This window comes from Telopea speciosissima, chromosome 7 (genome assembly GCF_018873765.1).
Source record: "Telopea speciosissima isolate NSW1024214 ecotype Mountain lineage chromosome 7, Tspe_v1, whole genome shotgun sequence".
In the NCBI taxonomy this organism is placed as follows: Eukaryota; Viridiplantae; Streptophyta; class Magnoliopsida; order Proteales; family Proteaceae; genus Telopea; species Telopea speciosissima.
The window spans coordinates 44,214,754-44,235,204 of NC_057922.1; the positions used below are offsets into that span (position 1 = coordinate 44,214,754).

Genomic DNA, 20,451 nt, shown 5'->3' on the forward strand with positions numbered 1-20,451 from the left:
GGAGAAGGATTACCACCTTACATACAAAAAAGGTGAAAGCTTGCATAATACGAGAAAGATGATCTACCAAGAGTCCTCTTCAGATCCAGATCCACATCCTGAGATTCATCCTTCGCAATCAGGTGACATTTCCGATTTGGACCTTCCTATTGCTATTAGGAAAGGGAAAAGAACTTGTACTAATCCTATATCCCAGTTTGTTTCCTATGATGCAATTTCTCCTACAGGACTTGCCTTTATTTCTGCTCTTTCTACTGCTTCCATTCCCAAGAATGTCATTGATGCTAAGTCTGACCCAATGTGGAGACAAGCCATGTCTGAGTAGATGATGGCACTTGAGAAGAATGGTACTTGGCAACTTGTTAACCTTCCCAAGGGACGTGTCCCAGTTGGATGCAGATGGGTCTACACAATCAAGTATAAATCTGATGGCAGTATTGAGAGATACAACGCAAGGTTGGTGGCCAAGGGGTACAGTCAAGTCTATAGAATTGACTACCAGAAGACATTTGCCCCTGTGGCCAAGCATAAGTCAATAAGAGTTCTTTTATCCTTAGCTGCCAACAAAGATTGGCCCTTATATCAGTTGGATGTGAAGAATGCCTTCCTTCATGGTGATTTGGAAGAGGAAGTGTACATGCAAACTCCACCAGGCTTCAAGATGCCCTCAGCTGAAGGGAAAGTGTGTCTCCTTAAGAAGGCTCTATATGGTCTCAAACAGTCACCAAAGGCATGGTTTGAGCGCTTCCGACAGGTCATTCTGAAAAATGGATATTCCCAGAGCCAAGCTGATCATACTCTCTTTACCAAGCGGAGTAATGGTACTATCACAGCTCTCATTGTCTATGTTGATGATATCGTGGTCACAGGAGATGATACAGCTGAGATAGGTAAATTGAAGAGCTACCTGGCACAGCAATTTGAGATCAAAGATCTGGGTCCCTTGAAGTACTTCTTAGGAATAGAAGTATCAAGGACCAAGAAAGGGATCAACATATGTCAGAGGAGGTTTATTCTTGACCTGTTGACAGAGACAGGGATGTTAGGCTACAAACCAGCTAGCTCTCCTATTGAGCAGAATCACAAACTAGGAGAGGATTGTGGTCCCTCTCTTGTTGATGCAAGGAAGTATCAAAGGCTAATGGAGAAACTTATCTATCTCTCTATGACTTGGCCAGATATCTCTTATGCAGTGGGAGTTGTCAGTCAATTCATGCATGCTCCCAAGAGTGGCCATTTGGATGCTGTGTATCGCATTCTAAGGTATTTGAAGTCCTCTCCAAGGAAAGGATTGTTGTATGCAAGGCACAACCACTTGAGAGTGGAAGGCTTCACAGATGCCGATTGGGCTGGTTCCATTACAGATAGGAGATCTACCTCCGGCTATTGTACCTTTGTGGGAGGTAACTTAGTCACATGAAGGAGCAAGAAACAGCATGCTGTGGCCAGATCTAGTTCCAAGGCAGAATTTAGAGCTATGGCACATGGAGTGTGTGAGCTCATCTGGCTAAAAAAGACTTGTTCAAGAACTGGGATTTGACACTGAAGGGCCCATGAGACTGTACTGTGACAACAAGGCTGCCATCAGTATTGCCCACAACCCTGTGCAACATGACCGGACTAAGCACATTGAGGTTGATAGGCATTTCATCAAGGAGAAGATAGACTCTGGCTGTATTTGTACTCCTTTTGTGAAGACTGGGGATCAGTTGGCCGATATCTTCACCAAAGCTCTTGGTTCTCCTCAGTTTAGTTCCTTCCTAAGCAAGCTGGGAATGCATGATATATATTCTCCAGCTTGAGGGGGAGTGTTAGAAGTCATGTACTAGGGGTAGTTTAGGAACTAGTCTATCACTAGTTGCCTTATTTTGTAATTCTTCTATTTCTTCTTTGTTTCCCTTATACCTCCCTAGGGAGGTGGATGTAATTCCTATTAGTGATGATTAAATGAATATATGGTGAATGGAGAAGTCTCTCCATTCACAATCGTTACAGCCCAATACACTCTTCTCTCTTCTCTCTTGCTATCTTCTTCTTCCTCCAACCTCTTCCTTCTCTCTTCTTATTTCCTAAACCTATATTCTAACTCCAGTTGCTGACTCAAGATCTAAATCCTTCTTCTCCTAGTAAGACCTCTTCTTCCGACCTACCTATTGCTCATCGCAAAGGTACTAGGACTTGTACTCAACATCCCATATCTCGTTTTATTTCTTATAGTTCTCTTTCTCCTTCCTTTCATGCATTTGTATCCTCTCTTTCTTTTGTTTCCATTCCTAAAACTTGGCAGGAAGCATCTACAAGTGGAAAGTGGAAGGCAGCAATGTTGAAAGAAATGAGAGCATTGAAAAAAAATAATACGTTGGATCTTGTGGCTCTTCCTTCAGGGAAAAAACCAGTGGGATGTAAATGGGTGTTTGTGGTCAAACAGAAGGCAGATGGAACAGTGGACTGATACAAGGCACGTTTGGTTGCAAAGGGCTTTACTCTGACATATAGAGTTGACTACCAGGAGACCTTCGCACCAGTAGCAAAACTCAACACTGTAAGAGTATTGTTATCTTGAGCTGTGAATCTGGGATGGGATCTTCAGCAGTTAGATGTGAAGAATGCCTTCCTCCATGGAGAGCTAGAGGAAGAGGTATATATGGACATTCCACCAGGCTTCTCTGATGGTACTACCTGGGGCAAAGTTTGTAAATTAAAGTGTGCTCTTTATGGGTTGAAGCAGTCACCTAGAGCTTGGTTCGATACTTTTCACAAGGCTATGGTTTCTATGGGATACAAGCAAAGCAATGCTGATCATACCTTGTTCATCAAACGAGTTGATGATAAGGTAACTATCCTCATAGTCTATGTTGATGATATTGTAGTGACCAGAAATGATGGTGATGAGATCAACAAATTGAAGCTCTTCCTTGGCCGTGAGTTTGAAATAAAGGATCTGGGAACTCTAAAATATTTTCTAGGGATAGAGGTTGCTCGATCTTCAAAGGGCATCTTTCTTTTTCGAAGAAAATATACCCTAGATCTATTATCTGAGACTGGGCTGTTAGGGTGTCATCCTTCAGATACTCCTATGGAAGCTACTACATGACTTAAGGAGAAAGAAAGTGAACTTGTTGACCAAGGTCGTTATCAGCGATTAGTGGGCAAATTGATTTACCTCTCTCATACACGACTAGACATAGCCATTGCAGTGAGTTTGGTAAGCCAGTTTATTCATGATCCTTATTCCTCTCATATGGAGGCAATTCTTCGCATCTTGCGATATTTGAAGTCTGCTCCAGGAAAAGGAATACTTTTATCTCCCATCTAAAAGTTGAAGCTTATACTGATGTCGATTGGGCTGGCTCTACTGACAAAAAAATCATTTCTGAATATTGTTCTTTTGTGGGTGGAAACCTTATCACATGGCGTAGCAAGAAGCAAAATGTTGTGGCAAGATCCAGTGCTAAAACAGAGTTCTGTGCCATGGCACAAGGAATCTGTGAACTTTTGTGGCTTAGAGGACTGTTGCAAGATATTGGTGTTGCTGTCCATCTTCCCATGATGCTATATTGTAATAATAAAGTGGCCATTAGCATTGCTCATAACCTGTCCAGCATGATCGTACTGAGCATGTGGAGGTTGATCGACATTTCATCAAGGAAAGGCTCGAAGCCGGACTCATCTGTGTTCCCTTTGTGAAGTCTGCTAATCAGTTAGCCGATGTGTTCATTAAGGGACTAAGTGTCAAAGTGTTTCATCCTGTTGTAGTCAAGTTGGGCATGCATGACATATATGCACCAACTTGAGGGGGAGTGTTGGATTGTGTGGGCCAGAATTCCGTGAGGATATTCTAGATTTTTTACTATTTCTATTTTGTGTACAGCCATCTCGGCTATGTTAGGGGCAATTTTGTCCATGTAGTTTTGACTCTTTATTATAAATACATAGCTTGGGGTCTGTCTTAGACTATCCAAGCATTATTCCCTAATTCAGTTTTGTTAACAAGAACATTCATAGCAAAAAGTAAGGACCTAGCAACCTCAAGAAGATGATGGTCCTTCCTCTCTGCTACTCCATTTTGAGGTGGAGTGTCAACACAGGAGGTTTGATGGATAATCCCATGGGCAGAAAAATAGGACTGAAAGGTCCCAACCGAGTACTCAATGCCATTATCAAACCGTAGAATTCTGTTTTTGGCATCAAACTGAGTAGTAACCATGTTATGAAAATGCTGAAAAATATGGAACACATCACTTTTTTGTTGCACTAAATAAACCCATGTAGTTCATCTATAACAATCAATAAATGTCACAAACCAACGATAACTAGAAGAGGAAACCACACGGGCATGGCCCCACACATCAGAATGAATTAAACTGAAAGGAACTAAGCTATGTTTATCTGAAACATGATAGGTACTTCTGGTTTGCTTTGCAAGAATGCAAGCGTCACAGTGAAAATTGTTCAAATTACATGACTTAGTAAAACTAGGAAATAAACTAGAGAGAATTCTTAAGGGTGGGTATCCCAATCGACGATGCCAAGTGTGCAAATCAGCAAGGGCTTTGGAAGCAGATCCTGGGAGAGAAGCCATAGTAGATAATGCAGTAGGAGGCTGCTCTAACAGGTTCAGGCTACCTTCCATCTTACCACATGCAATCGTACTGTCGTGTCCAAGTCCTGAAATACACAGTGAGAAGGAAAGAAATTGACTTTACAATTCAGCTCATGTGTAATACTACTAATGGATAACAGGTTAGTAGAAAATTTTGGAACATGGAGTACAAAGGATAAGGAAAGAGAAGGTGAACATTTTATAACACCCTTGCCTGAGATAGGTTAAAAAGGACCATTAGCAACCCAACCTTATTATTACCAGCTAATGGAGAATATTGAGAAAAAATTGAAGCAAAACTCGTCATGTGGTCAGTAGTTCCAGAGTCAATAATCCAAGAAATCGATTTGATAGAGGAGTTATGACCACAAAACGTAATACCTGTGGTGGAACTCTCATAGGAAGGGGCAATAGTGGTAGAGGCAACACTGGTATGGGCCGAAGGTGCTGGAGTAGTAGATTCCAGCCTAGACATCAAACTACGCAGGTGAGTCAGCTCATCGGTAGAGAGAGGTGTACTCGAAGAATCATCTTTAGAGATGGACTGATGGCTTCCTCCAGACCGTGGTTGACCACGCCCACGAGACTCGGGTGGTCGACCATGGAGCTTCCAACAACGATCCTTGGTGTGGCATTCTTTCCCATAGTAGTCACATTTCACAGGAGGTCTACCAGGCTGAGTAATACCACGAATAGGAGCCCCAGTGGATCCGGCAGAAGAGGTCAAAGGCCCTTTGGAAGGGGCCGTATAAAGGGCAACATGCTCCATAGGTGGGGGATGAACCATAGCTTCATGCCGGCTTTCTTCGGAAGCCACAATTGTATAGGCTTGTGCCAGAGTAGGAAAGGGATCCTTATTCAACACATGAGAGCAGATCGGGTCGTACTCCATATTCAGCCCAGCCAAAAAATCATAAGCCCGAAGCTTTTCTTCCCACTTGCAATAAGCGATAGTGTCAGCCTGGCATGTAGCTGTAAATTTCCCATAAAAATCCAAGGTCTGCCAAATTCCCCTCATGGTATTATAGTACTGGCTGAGAGTAAGATTCTTCTGTTCCATCTTATGAATCTCTAGGAGAAGATAACTCTGGGAAATTATAGGATCAATAGAACTGAGAAGGAAGGACGTCATAAGGCACTCATCGATATCCCATTTTTCCTAGGCCTTACCAGCAGCAGTAGGACGAACAGAGGTACCAGTCAGGTGGCCTGTCAAACCACGGGAACCAACAACAAGCAAAACAGACCTCAACCACGTGAGGTAATTGTTTCCATCAAGTTTGACAGAGTTAGTTTGGAATGTAGGGAAATCCTTCTCATGATGCACGGAGGACCCTCCTTGTCCAGAAGATATGGTTGAATGTTCGTCGTCAGACATGGTTGCGGATGAAGGCAAAAATCACAAATCTCACTTAAAGAAGCATCACATAAAAATCTCCAAGATAAAAGGGAGATTTTATCTCATAATAGAGAGAAAAAAGAACCCTTGGTGGGATACACTCACCACCATGGGAGGCCGAAAGGGAGAAACAGGGAAGGGGGCCCCTGCGGTTATGGCGGTGGTGGCAGAAAGAAGGTGGGTACGGCAGAAAAGGGTTGGAGGGGTGAAAAAGGCGGAAAAAGGTTTGGGGGGCGGTAGTCTCGCTGGAAGAGAGAGAGACAGAGAGAAAACCGAGAGTTGAGAGAGAGGCGGAAGTGGTGGTGCTGCGATTTGGTGAGGGATGGCGGCTGCTGCGATGTGGCTCTCATGCATAGCACAAAACCCTAGATCGATTTCTCTTGGCTCTGGATACCATGATGAAGAAATTGAGTGAATGAGTTGTGTCAATGAGACACAGGCCAGCTTTATTTATAATATGAATAGAATATTCTAGAATGAGTACAAGACCAAAATACCCCTATAGACAATTCTACCCTTGTACCCATATTACAACATATACCAACATTTACTTAGGTACTAGTTAGGCAGGGTGGACTAGAAGCAACTAGGTGTCGACTAGTACCAAGTTTTCAGTTGACTGATGAGTCTGACCATTTGGCATATTCTTTTTAACTTGAGTTAGTGACTTGCTATTGTTTGCTGTCTTGTATATATGGTGTTGGTCTTTGTTACCTATAAGGCTTTTGGTTTCTACTTCTGATTCTTGTTCTCGTGAGTCACACAGTATAGGTTGTTTCAATATCTTGATTTCCTGATGGTGATATTTTGGTTGTTGCAGCTGGAATTGTTCTTTTTCTTCTGGTAGAGAAGGTTGTGAGGTATGTTGAAGCTTATTCTGGAAATGGAGTGAAAGCATGGGGTCATGGTCATCACCACCATCACCATAAGAACAGTAAGAAGTCAGATGACATTGATGTTCATGATAGCCATACGTTGCAGTCTGTTGATGAAAAGGATGGGAATGTAACAGAAAAGTTATCGAACGAAAAAGTATTAGATGGAGTCTCTGATAACAACTCAAATGAAGAAAACTATGCTCAGCATGAATCTCTTCTTCGTAAGGTAATCTAAAACTAGTACATTATGATGTTTCATATGCTTCCAAAAAGAATTTTCATATTTTGATGCCTTTATAAAGTCTTCAATTATCATTGTTAAAGTTTTCTTCTGACTTGAAATCTTTGAGTATCATGCTAGCCCAGAGGCTTCCATTTTTATTCAGGACTTCAAAATTTCCTTGTGCGTTCTTGGAATGTATCTTGTGATATACTGTAAAATCTCTGTTTAAAAAAGATTTGGTTTTGTTTTTATTTTTTCACTTGGTAGTGGTTGGTAGTTCATTATGAACAACACTTGTCCACTGAAAACTAGCTTACAGACAGTAAAACCAGTCTTAGTTTTGTGAATAGACTTTAAGAAAGTTCCTTTCTTAATTCTGAAAACATAACATTTTCTTTATTTCTTATTTATTTATGTTGGTAACGACAGACTTCAGCAGAGGCAACTATTACTTATGACTAATTTCTTCTGATGACATTCCCTGCTGTAGCATGTCTATATACGTTTTATCATCAATGACTGAATGGTGTGCTTCTCTGCATCAATCTCAATTTTCGATCAATTTCTCATTGCGTTCAAGCTATGAGAGTTTTGCATTTATTTATCTTTGCAGCATATGAGCTTGTAACTTTGTTGAGTAGATAATTGCATCCAGTTCTTGACCACAACTGTAACATTGCATCCCAGATGCAGATGCGAAGAATGCTAAATATGATATAAATGATACAGATTGAAGAACTGTAGGAAATTTCATTTTTACATGCCCTTATTGACTCCTCTTCTGTACAGTAAAGATGAATACTTTAATGAGAAAGACTGGCCACATTATCATGAAATATTTTTAAGACCATAATATTGTTTTTTTCTTTCTGAAACAGAGAACCACAACTACGGTTGCCAGTGATGATGGTAAACCAGGTTTTGATGCTGCAAATGGCTCAGCTAATAAATTGACTCCCTCCACTGAAAAAGGGCTTACTTCGTCTCCCTCAAATTTAGTGTTTGGTTATCTGAATCTCTTCTCTGATGGTGTTGTAAGTCTGTCTCCCTGATATTGATCCTGAAGCTCCTATGAAATTATTGAAGAAATTTTCATGTCTAGCAGGGAACTAATTTTATTTCGATGTGACTAAAGCAAGTCTTTATGTATTCAGACATTATTTTTTCTCAATGTTGCAGCACAATTTCACTGATGGCATGGCTCTAGGAAGTGCTTTCCTGCTTAATGGTACTATTGGTGGATGGTCTCGGACATTATTTCTGCTCGCACATGAGCTTCCTCAAGAGGTTCCTCTCTTTGACCTTACTGCACCTTTTTTCTTGATATAGCATGTACATAAGCTTTCTCAAGAGGATAGCTTTTGTTGCAGTTTCTGGAGAAAGAGGGAGGATTATATGATGATTTTTATTTTTTAAAAGAAAATTGAGAAAATAGAACTAATATGGAAATGAAATTTTGAAATATTCTGATTTTTTAAGAGAAGAACTCAAAAGAAAAAGGTAGGTTGAGGATAAGAGGAAAGGCTTGGGAGAAAAAAAGAGTCCCTTTTAATTTGTATTATAGATGAGTATTGGAAGTGGGAAAAGCGTGGAATTTTGGAAACCCTAGAACCCCAGAAGAGGATCTGTGCAAACAGAAGCATATTTAATCCAAGGGAAAAAAGATCCCTGTCAGGTTGTGTGGCACCTGCTCCCAAACACAGAGGGGTTCGAAATGACGGCACTGCCCCCTGTGAAATGCGAAGATCCCATCCTATTGATGCCGTGGCGCGTTCCCTCATAGGCCCCCATGCTGGTGCAGGGGCCACCAGCCTGGCAGCAACTTATTTGGAAGATGAAAGATATTTATTAATGTGACATCTAAGAAATCATGTGTTTCAATATGTAAACTAATAACAAAATTGTGATAGCATATCTGCAACATTAGGATAGAGATAATTTCTCAAAGAGGAACGTTAAGGCAATCACAACTGCTGCCAGAGAATCACCCCATAACGTAAATTTCAGCTGCAGGGATTCTTGGAGGATTGTTCGATGGATTTTAGTGTCTCCTGACACTTTGACCACTCCTTACAGCCATTTGCACGGTCCTCTCTTTGTACTTAGTTCCTGTCTATAATTGGAGTTAGAATCAAAGGAATTTGTAGTATTAGGATGTTCAGACCAATGGATAGCAAGAGCTGCCCATCTCTGTACAACCATTTCTTTGGATTTTTAGATCGGTTTATCCTTTTTTGCAGGTTGGTGACTTTGGAATCTTGGTGAGGTCAGGTTTCAGTGTCTCGAAAGCCCTCTTTTTCAACTTCTTGTCCGCACTTGTGGCTTTGGCAGGAACTGCATTGGTAAGTACATTTGTTTGTGGCTTTTTTTATCATCTTTAAAATTTTCTCCCCTTCCCTTGCAAAATAAATAAATAAAATAAACAATTATTGTCTCTGCTTTCACAGGCTTTGCTCATTGGACGAGATCCAGGACAATCTTCATTGATTGAGGTGAAAATCTCCCTCTTAAGGATTGCGTGTGTTTGGTCCAGTCCGGTTGTTGATAGATTACGACTTTCTTTGCAGGGATTTACTGCTGGTGGGTTCATCTACATCGCTGTTGCTGGTGTTCTCCCAGAAATGAATAGTGGGAACTCCACATTTAAAAGTTCAGCAATCCAACTGACCTCACTAATTATGGGCATGGCAGTTGCACTCTGTATTTCCCTTGTGGAGTGAAAGTGCATTCACACCACCAGTTTCTGTAATCTAGATATAAGTGTCAATCAATTTTTTTTCTTCTATTTATCTTTTTTACTTTCTGTTTGTGCAATCAGTTCCATTCTTCTCTGCTCGTTGTTATGGAGGGTATTGTAATTGGTCACATGGGATCTCTTTTTTATTCTGAGAAGGCTGCCTTGATCCCTGTACAGTGTGTGCACACACCTTTGCCCCATAATTTTTTGAAACTAGGCTGGGCCATCTGGTGAAGCAGAACTTTCCTGGTTTGCGATGAACACTGGTAGTCAAACCAGGAAAAAAAAAAAAAATTTGAACCGGACTTTTTCATCCTTTGACCTGGTGCATTTTTCTTAAAATGTAACCAAAGTTTATTTTAAAATGGTTGGAATCCAAGCAAGGAAAAGGAAGGGCCTAACTATTCACATTGGGCCTGGTGCAGTTTTTTTGTATAATGGGTAGCTTACTTGTGGTTCAACCCAACATTTGCCTCCATGCAGATCACAAGGTTGGTAGGGTCCATCATCTCTGGCAATTTTTATTTGAAAATCAATTGATCAATTTGTACCCATTTGCTGACATATAGCTGCTAATAAACACTTATTGCTGATATAGTTTGGTATTTGGTAGTAAAAATAATCTTAAGTGTTAATATACATTGTTGATGCTTTTGTTTAATAGCTCGAGCTTTTGTTTAATAGCTCGAGCTTTTGGGATAAACGGTTTATAGCCAATTTTGTTTGCTATCCTCCATAAACTGTCTATCCGGTAGTATGTAGAAGACATGCGATTAGGACAAAATAGTATCCTTTAGGAACCGTACAAGCACCTATGGATGCATACGGTTCAAAAAAAAATTTGCGAAAAATCAATGTGTCGATCCTAGCCCTCTTTCTTTTTTCATAGCAGGTTTTTAACTCCTAACGTTGGGGCTTTTTCTTCCATTTTTCAAGAAAGGCTTCCAGTAACAGTTCTCAGCCGTAGGCTTCCGGGATCCATTCTCAGCACTCTTCGACAACAGTCATTCTTTTCCTTCCCAATAAGTAGCAAGATCAGTTTTTCTTTTTTGGTTATATAATGGAGCTAAGAAAAGAATCTATTGAATCTTTTAGAAAGAGCGAGGGCGGATGTAGCCAAGTGGATTAAGGCAATTGATTCTGAATCCACTATGCGCGGGTTCAATTCCCATCGTTTGCCCATTTTCTTTTTTCTTTTGTAAAGATGAAGAAAGATATTCAATTTTCTTTCTGAATTCATTTAATTCCGAATGAATCAAATCTCCCCAAGTAGGATTCGAACCTACGACCAGTCGGTTAACAATCGACCGCTCTACCACTGAGCTATTGAGGAACAACGGGAGATTAGATCTCATATTCTCTCCGAAAACAACCATCTTTTTTTAAACCCATTTTAAAAGAACTCGAAAAAAAAATCAAAAAGTGAAAAAGAAATTATCAATTCAGAATGGCATATACATCACACATCCTGGATCCAGTAAAGACTCTGGGTTTCTAGCAAGCCACTACTACATCCATTTCATTAGGAATTGATGAACTTTTAACAATATCTTCTCAGGGATGGCTAGTCCAAGATGTTAAACAACAAAGTTTGATTCTGGAAAAACACCATCATTATGGGAATGTACACATGGTAGAAAAATTACGTCAATCCATTGAGATATGGTACTTCGATCAGTGGGGGGAATCTTTGGCTCTATCGAACATATAGGGAATTGGAGGTAACATTCCACCGATGTCAAGTCATGGACCGGTTCCTCCAGCCCTTTTTCTATGTGTTGGTGTTCTATATGACCGACATAAGACTCGACTTGCTAGATATTACGGAGGTTCAGTGAGCACCATGCCGAATCTCTCTACCATTTCCTTCTCTTCCACTTTGGCCTAGAGTGAATAGAAAGAGTGGATTGTGAAACTAACTGCCCGGTCTTTCTTATCCTCCTTTTCCCGGATGCTAGTCTAGAAGCTAAAGCTAATCACCAGGCTCAAACCCTTGCCAATTAGAGGAGCCAAAGGAAAGACTTTCATTCAGCTTCGAGCGATAAAAAAAAGGGGTTGTGATGATACAAGAACTTCGTTTCCTTCCCTACCTTTAGCCCTCACGTAAGGGCCATCCTTCCAACCTTGCCCACCTTTAGCCCTCTAATCCAACTACCTACATTCCACGAAATTGTGCACCACAAATAGGAGCTAATGAACAGACCTGCGATACCATAGAAAGACATCACAATCCCTTGTGGCCGGCTTGTACTTCCACTACAGAATCGACAATAATGCTACTGAGTGAATTGATCGAATCAATCTACCCCTACTATTATTTACTTGAATCGCAATCCCACTTATATACGTTGTATCATTTGAGAGGTGAGCGCCCCTACTATTCATTGGTGCGATGGTGCCTACCCACTTGGAGAAGCAACACGATCCGCTTATCAAGCATACAATCCGGGCAATGCCACCCATCTCCAACCATCACTTTTACCCCCAGTAGGTGGGTGGGGAAGGAATAGTAGCCCTGAACAAGAGAGAAAGGAATCCACTAACCTTGAAACCACTTTAAAAAGACCCACAAAGGGTTATTGAAAAGGAGGACATCCGAACAGGAGCCAGCAGACAGGGCGCTTTCCCTAATTTTTAAAAAAAACAACGTCTCCCATTTTTCAAGATTCGGCGAGCCCTTTACTCATTGATATAGTGAGGTCGCTCTACTTCGTAGATAAGGCGGCTCACTCCTAGGGGGAACGTTAAGATATTGGGAGTTATAGAGGTATAATCCCACATTGGTTTGGACCTAGGATGTGTCTTTAAGTACTCTTTGGTCATCTTCACCTAATGCCTTAAGTTTTTGTTTTGTCTTTATTTGAGCATTATGTTCCCAAAACTTAGTAAGAGATGTTTTCTTATCTTGGGTTGAATATTTGTCTCTAGAAAGAAGCTTGTGAAGTGTCGTTGGGTTTATCCTATCAAGTATCACTTTGACCACATTGTTGAGTGGTTCAAAAGCTCATTTAGTTGCCAAAGACTACACTTAAGGCATATGAAGATCGATTATTTTGAATCATATTCCCCTATTGCATGTCTCAATTTTGCAAGTGCGGAGAGGGGTGTTGATATACATTGTTCTTGTCCTCAACTGTTTGAGCTTTTGGGTTAAGAAGGCATTCAATCCTTGGCAAGTGCGAGAGGTTTGTGTCGTGTTTTCATGCCTCTAAGCCTTTTTTTTTTTTTTTTATGGAAAGAAAATATTTATAAGATTAGCAAAGAGGAGCATTTGTACAATAGTCTATGCAGTAAGGGGTATGGGGAGCAGTTGCTATAAAACACCTAAATCAGTTAACAAGAGAAGGATTAGTAATCTGCTTAAAGGAGACTTCAGGAGTTCTAACCCTAATCTTCAAAAAATAATCTAAAACTTCAAGGGGCCATGGGGAAAGGGATAGAGTTGGAAGAAGTCCTGGTAGCACCTCATTTGAGCACCAAACTTCTTTCAACTTCAAACCTCTCAAGGCAGCAAAATCTAGTCCGTAGAGAATCCCAGTCAGCTCTGGTTCCAAAAAATGGTTTTTTTTACTTTGGCCGGCTGTCAGAAAAAGAAGTTTCCCATCTACCAAAAAACCAAAGACCCATCCTGGCTTACCTATATCTTTGCAGTCAAATCCTGCGTATAACAAAACAGGAAAATCTAATATTGGTAAATCAATCCTAGAAGAAGATGCAGAGTTAGTATAAACTGAATAATCCGAATGAGGAGAAGACAAAACATCTGATTTATAAAATAAGGGGAGGAGGGGAAATATTCAAATCCGATAACCACTGGTTTATTCTTCAAAGAACTTGGCCAGGGTTAGGACGCACAGAATTAAATACATAATTGTTTCTAGTCGGCCTGCCAAATAACATAGCAATTATTAATAAAAATAGAAAAAAACCAAATCAGAGAGGGATTGTCAAGCTATCGGTCAAGCAAAGCAGAGATGCAGTAATGTCTGAGAGATGGGAATAAAATGAATTCAGTCCTCAGACCCAAAGGACCAGCTACCCAGATGTGCTTAACCCAGTCACAAGAGAGGAAGATATGTCAGAGGGTCTCATTATAAGTGCCATAGAGAGCACAAGTGGGTTCGATCTAAGTCCATTTCGAAATAGAATCCTTAACCGGAATCCCTGCATTTAATACACGCCAGAAGAAAAATTTAAGCTTAGGATGAAGTTTGAGTTTCCAAAAAATTTCCACCAAGCGATAGAAGTCAGTTAAAGAAGTGCTAGAAAGAAAAGAAGCCGCTAATTTGGTTTTAAAGCGACCATCCCTAGCAAGCATGCACCACCAAGAGTCTGGGGACTCAGAGCAGGGGATGTTAAGGATCTTTGTCATCAGAGATGGGGTTGTATCTCTGATAAGATCCTCATTCCATGACAGGTTTGAGAGGAACAAATTAACCTTCTCGGGATAGACCCTCTGAGAAGTGTCAGGTTTGATGGTAAAGGCCGGAATAGAAGGTATCCAGGGATCAGTCCAAAAATAGGTATCCCTACCATTACCAATCCTTGGAAAATAGAAAGATTGGAGGGGCTGGATGATCTTGGAGATACTGTTCCAACACCAGGATCCTTTTTTTAATCTAGTAGCAGGGTCAAAAAGAGAGGTCTAAGGAAAGTACTTAGCTTTCAACACCCTAGCCCAAATAGAGGTACTCTCAGATAACAACCGCCATCCCAATTTAAGAAGGAGAGCCTGATTATGGGTATGGGCTGGACGAAAGCCAAGACCCCCAAGGTGGATGGGTGAACTCATAACCTTCCACGAAACAAGAGATTTTTTTTTATGCAAATTAGTCCCACCAGACCAGAAATTATAACTTACAGAATCAATTTGCTTATAGATAGCTTTAGGAAAATAAAAACAGCTCATGAGACAAGCAGAGAATGAATTTAAAACAGATTTTATAAGTACACTACACCCTGCAAAAGAGAGGTGGTTAGATTTCCATGAAGAAAGTCTAGAAGAGATTCTATGCACCAGTGGGATCAATTGTTTAGCCTTAGATCTCTTAGGAAAAAGTTTAGTCCCTAAATATGTGGAATCTAGCTGCATCTCAGGAATTCCCAAAATCCTACTTAAATTAATTTTCTCAGACTTGGAGACATTCCTACTAAAATGTAAACCACTTTTGGTGAAATTAATTTTCTGGCCCGAAAGATCCGAAAAAAGATCCAAAATGGCCTTAATAGTAAGCAAATCCTCAGAAGTGGCTCTGCAAAATATGAAAACATCATCAGCAAATAGAATGTGAGTAATCTCAGGAGCACCTCTGGCAACTTGAATGTCTCTGAAGAGATTGAGATCTCTAGAAGCAGCAATCAACCGGGAGAGAACCTCCATACCAGTAATAAACAAATAAGGACTCAAGGGGCATCCTTGCCTCATCCCTCTTGATACCTTAAAGAAACCAAAAGGGGTGCCATCAAGCTTAACAAAATAGGTCATGGAGGAGAGTAGCTGCAAAATGAAATCACACCACTGTTGCCCAAACCCGAGGAATTTAAAAATGGCCGTAATAAAAGACCATTCCATATGGTCATAGGCCTTAGACATATCAATTTTAATGGCAACCCACCCCAACTTGCCTTTCTTGTGGTTGAGGTAATGGAATATTTCATGGGATATGATTACATTATCAGAAATTTGTTGGCCCAAGACAAAGGCACCCTGAAAAGGGGAAATAGAGGATGGGAGGAAACTTTTTAATCTATTAGCAACCAATTTAGCAATTATTTTATAAAGAACAGAATAGAGACTAATGGGTCTAAATTCACTAACAAAAGAGGCAGAATCAAATTTAGGAATGAGACAGAGAAGAGTATGGTTAACCTCAGCAGGATAGAAAGAGTGGAGAAGCAGTTGCTGATGAAGCAAAGGAGAGAATCCTTGATGTCCTCCCAAAACTTCTGAAAAAAGCAGGTCTGAAAACCATCAATCCCTGGGGCTTTAAGAGGCCCAAAAGAGAAGACCACATACTTTAATTCCTCAAAAGAGGGGGGGGGGGAGCAAAGGGAAGAAGCAGCAGAAACAGGGACACAGGGGGAAAAGAGACATTCAACGAAGCCAGCATCAAGAGGAGAGGATGTTGTGAAAATTTTAGAGAAGTGATCCGCAAAAGCCAGAGCTATCTCTTTGGTGTTGATAACCTTCTCCCCATTTTCTAAACAAAGAAAATCAATTTTATGACACCGAGTATTCTGTTTGGCCATGGCATGAAAACATCTAGTATTTCTATCACCAAACAAAATATAGTTCTGTCTAGATTTTTGCAACCAAAAACACTCATCGACATCTAAAATCCATTTAAGCTTATTTGAGGACAGAAGCAAGTCATCCTTGTGTAAAGGGGAGAGCTCCTCCAAGTTACCAATCTCACAGACCAGTTGTTTTTTAAGAGTATCAATATGGCCAAAGACATCACGGTTCCAGCATTTCAAAAGATTGGAAAAAGAGGATAACCTGCAGGGGAAGGAGTCAGAGGACTTGTTGTTCCAAAAGGTCGAGACAAAGTTACTAAAGTCAGGGTGGTGTATCCAAGCAAGTTGAAAGTGAAATAACTTTTTATAAGAGGTCCTAGAGGGGCAAGTATTTAAAATAATAGGATGATGGTCCAAACAGAGAGACAAGCCCTTTTTTCAAGGAGGTCAGTGGAAAAAGGTTAAACCAAGTGGGGGAACAGAATGCCTTGACACCGAGTATTCTGTTTGGCCATGGCATGAAAACATCTAGTATTTCTATCACCAAACAAAATATAGTTCTATCTAGATTTTTGCAACCAAAAACACTCATCGGCATCTAAAATCCATTTAAGCTTATTTGAGGACAGAAGTAAGTCATCCTTGTGTAAAGGGGAGAGCTCCTCCAAGTTACCAATCTCACAGACCAGTTGTTTTTTAAGAGTCAATATGGCCAAAGACATCACAGTTCCAGCATTTCAAAAGATTGGAAAAAGAGGATAACCTGCAGGGGAAGGAGTCAGAGGACTTGTTATTCCAAAAGGTCGAGACAAAGTTACTAAAGTCAGGGTGGTGTATCCAAGCAAGTTGAAAGTGAAATAACTTTTTATAAGAGGTCCTAGAGGGGCAAGTATTTAAAATAATAGGATGATGGTCCAAACAGAGAGACGAGCCCTTTTTTCAAGGAGGTCAGTGGAAAAAGGTTAAACTAAGTGGGGGAACAGAAGGCCTTGTCAAGACATTCCTTTATCAGGTTGGGTGGTTTCCTCAAGTGAACAAGAGTTGATCAAACTAGAAAGAAGGGATGAAGTAGTGGTAGAATGAAACGGATTCGCACCCAACTTGTCACATTGCCTCAGGATCTCATTAAAATCACCAAGAATGCAGAACGGTTCCGAGATGGAACAAATAAAGTTCAAAAGGACTTTCCAAAAATCACCACGCAGCTGGGGTTGGGGTGGAGCATATATAAAAACACACCAAAAGGCACCAAGATGTCATGCCTCTAAGCCTTATACTATCAGTCACGTGCAAAGTTATGTATGTGGTCCTACACATGGGGGAGTGTTGATATATATTGTTAGGGATGATGTTCTCTGCCCAGGAGTGCAAGATGCACCCAGAGACATGGCAGGTGGATTCCAACCATCCCTCTTTGTATTTTTTTTTTTTCTCTCTGGATATGCTCAATTGTCCTCCTATAACATTTCTTTCATTTTAATACAATTCTTTCTGATCCTTTGCGAAAACAAAAATGTGGGACATCCATTGCATTTAAGTTCGTTTTCCTTAATGATGAGATTAAAAAGCATATTTGTTGAGGAGAATAAACATCATCACCCATTGTTCAACCCAATTTCAAGCTTAGATGGATACAATTATTTGGTAAAGTGATTCTGATCTTTACATTTAGGCTATATGTACAATGTTGAGCTCCTGATAAATTTTAACAGTGAATGTATATAGACTTATGAGAGCAAAACGTATCCTGATCAGGGTTCATGTTTGATTACTGAACACATGAAGGTATAAAGTAATCAGATACTTTCACATTGAGCTATACCATGGTTTCCAAATACCCAATAGAATACTTATCCCCATAGACATTTCAAGTCCTTCCCACTAGCAGATTTAAATTTTAAATTTGGGCTTTTATCTGTATTTATAGAAGATATGTGGAACTTTGAGATATTGAATACTAACTATTCTGTAATGGCAGGTACACACCAAACTGAAGAAGTTGTAATCATCTAATATTGCATATCTTGAATGGGTTCATCATACTCATTGCACTGTTGAAGCATTTGAAAGATTGTACTATTCTGAGTTTGTAAAGGAGGAAGAGGAGCCCTCTTGAGCAGCGGCGGTATTGAATGGTTGCGAGTGAGAGTATGATGCCTCTTACGCACTGCTCGAGCTGGAGGCTCAACAGCCACCACCAACATTCCTTCCTCATTCATATCTGTTGATACTTCTCCCCTCTTCCTCAAGCTTTCGGCTAACCGTTCCTCCCGCATTTGTACATCCTTTTCATACAAAATAAGAAATCTATCTGTGAGATGTAAGAAGATTAAACACACTTTCCATATAAAGTTGATGAGGTTTTCCTTAATGTGGAAACTACTAAGTAGATCAAACAATGAAGCAGCCTAGATTCCAAACTGATTCCAAAACTATCAAACTTGCCCAAAAGATAATAACTTTGGGATTTTATAACTTGGTAGATATACAGGGATAAGTGAAACTCAAAATATAAGGATTTAGGTTTTTTGGGTTCTCAAGTATATGAATTCATTGCCTTAACATTCCTTGGAGATGTTTCAAGAAAAAATTGAAAAGATATTTCCTTTCCCAACTTGGTCAAACTATGTCTTAAGGTTGGAATCTATGCTTGTCTCCTCTTCTTATCTAGGACTTGTCTTGGTGGGTAAGTGCATGTAGTGTGTTAAAACTACACTATATATGGAACTAATTAGAATATTTGTTGACATTACCAAAATAAATTCTCAAAGAAAGAACAGAGGAAAAAACCCATCAGAGAAAACATAAGATGGTTTGAGGATTAGTTTCATTTAGTCCATAGAAAAAAGCAAAAGTTTCAACAATGTAAGAGAAACTGAAGTAGGCATAGTGAAAACCAAAAGAGGAACCAGAATGCCAAAAGGAACATAACAGATTAATATCAGATGAAACCTTACAAAGAAGAAAAATGGAACTTTTCCTTACATTTGACACTGAAGAGCCTGGCATTGGGCATTTGACTGGTCTGTCCTCATCAGATGGCTCCACTGGGTGCTCTATTGGCTTGAACTCTAGATCTAGTTCCAACCCATGACCACCCTGCATATCTACACCTCTTTGAACCTCTGCCTCTTCAATCTCAGGCCTCAATGGAACTTTGGCTTCTCGTTTATCCTAAAAAGACCAACAAAACAAGAGACTGGATTAAAATCCAGAAAACTCAAACGTTTAAGCAAAAAAGAAAACAAAAACTGACCCAGAATTTGAAGACTAAAGTTGTTAAAAAAGGGAAAAAAGAAAAGAGTCTTACAAATCCATCTCCACATGAAAAACCCATAGAGAAATGGACATTAGCTCAAGCCAAAACCATGACCAATCTCAGGAAGTCACACACACATAAAGCCTGAGAATGAGAGAGATAGGTAGAGAAAGAAGGAGAGATGTGATTGTGTGTGAAAAAAAAGAGAAAGGAGGGGCGGGGGGGGGGCAGAGAGAGAGAGAGAGAGTGCAGTGGGATCAGATATACACTGGAAAACGAGAAAGATTCCCACAATGCCAAAACCTTTTCCTTTCTTTATTGCTGTGTATCTATCTCTATGGCAGAGCTTTTTTCCCTTTTGCTTGCTTTAAGAACAGTAATTGGGTTTTCTTTTGAAATGGGTGCTGTTCGCTAAAGCAAGAAAAGAGGGAAAAAGCACAAAAAAGAGAAGAGAAGGCAAGGAAATGAGCAGAGCTAGAGAGAGAGCCAGAAGATTGCCTTCTCTGCTCTGCTTTTAGTAGCCGTTGTTCATTTCAATGTTGTGTAAATAAATCCTTAATAGCTTTAAAATATAAGAATTACAATGAGAGATACGGAATGAGGCAGGCAGGCAGCAGGGCTGGAGCTTCAAGAATCCTTACCATCAGACCATGTGATGTTTCATGAAACAGACAGACATTTAAAGGGTACTGTAAAAGCAAATATCTGATTGGGTGATCTTTGTGGTCCCACCATGGACATTCTCTTTTGGGACCGATGCTTAAAGAGTTTTCCAAATAAATAACCGTTATTAGGTTTTGGATCTTTTTATGTTAGAAGGTATACAGTATACACAGGTTCTACGGCCATGTTTGAACGCAAATAGTGGTATTTTGATCCTGTAGCAGTCCGATACGATCAATACGTATCAGCATCTTATACCAATATCAAAACTATGGGGACAAGTGTTTCATCCATACCAGAAAAGGAAATAAATAAACAACTTTTTTTTTTTTAATTTTATGAAAACAGTTTATTATCTTTGGAACAAAGTTCCAGCCGCATCAGCAGCAAGAGCCGAACAAATACAATTAAGAGGATCAATGATCCAAGTACATTGAGATTGAGAGGAGGCT

The 20,451-nt window shown here is 40.1% G+C and overlaps 2 protein-coding genes and 1 non-coding gene across 8 annotated transcripts in view; 1 reads left to right on the plus strand and 2 right to left on the minus strand.

Moving 5' to 3' along the window:
• The window catches only part of LOC122667875 (IAA-alanine resistance protein 1), a 58,332-nt gene extending 48,441 nt beyond the window's left edge, over positions 1-9,891 (plus strand). For 3 of the 4 annotated variants that reach the window (XM_043864331.1, XM_043864330.1, XM_043864333.1), the window contains 6 exons: positions 6,823-7,106; positions 7,982-8,137; positions 8,283-8,390; positions 9,344-9,445; positions 9,551-9,595; positions 9,671-9,891. In XM_043864331.1, the coding sequence (XP_043720266.1) occupies positions 6,823-7,106; positions 7,982-8,137; positions 8,283-8,390; positions 9,344-9,445; positions 9,551-9,595; positions 9,671-9,823 (848 nt within the window). In that variant the 3' untranslated portion in view covers positions 9,824-9,891. The remainder of the gene's footprint in view (positions 1-6,822; positions 7,107-7,981; positions 8,138-8,282; positions 8,391-9,343; positions 9,446-9,550; positions 9,596-9,670) is intronic. The other variant, XM_043864332.1, reaches the window with a different exon arrangement.
• Positions 9,892-11,101: 1,210 nt separating this feature from the next.
• TRNAN-GUU lies at positions 11,102-11,173 on the minus strand. Its single transcript has one exon. It is a non-coding gene; the product is annotated as a tRNA-Asn (tRNA).
• Positions 11,174-17,811: 6,638 nt separating this feature from the next.
• LOC122667876 lies at positions 17,812-19,549 on the minus strand. 3 transcript variants are annotated; one of them, XM_043864335.1, is made up of 4 exons: positions 19,388-19,548; positions 19,063-19,251; positions 18,079-18,362; positions 17,812-18,020 (listed from the first exon to the last, which is right to left on the minus strand). In XM_043864335.1, the coding sequence occupies exons 1-3, from the start codon at positions 19,412-19,414 to the stop codon at positions 18,087-18,089; spliced, it is 492 nt and encodes a 163-aa protein (XP_043720270.1). In that variant the 5' UTR covers positions 19,415-19,548; the 3' UTR covers positions 17,812-18,020; positions 18,079-18,086. The 3 variants fall into 3 exon arrangements, with proteins under 3 accessions (XP_043720270.1, XP_043720269.1, XP_043720271.1); XM_043864334.1 differs by having other exon boundaries at positions 17,812-18,362; positions 19,388-19,468; positions 19,499-19,537; XM_043864336.1 differs by having other exon boundaries at positions 17,812-18,345; positions 19,061-19,251; positions 19,388-19,549.
• Between the last annotated feature and the right edge of the window lie 902 nt (positions 19,550-20,451).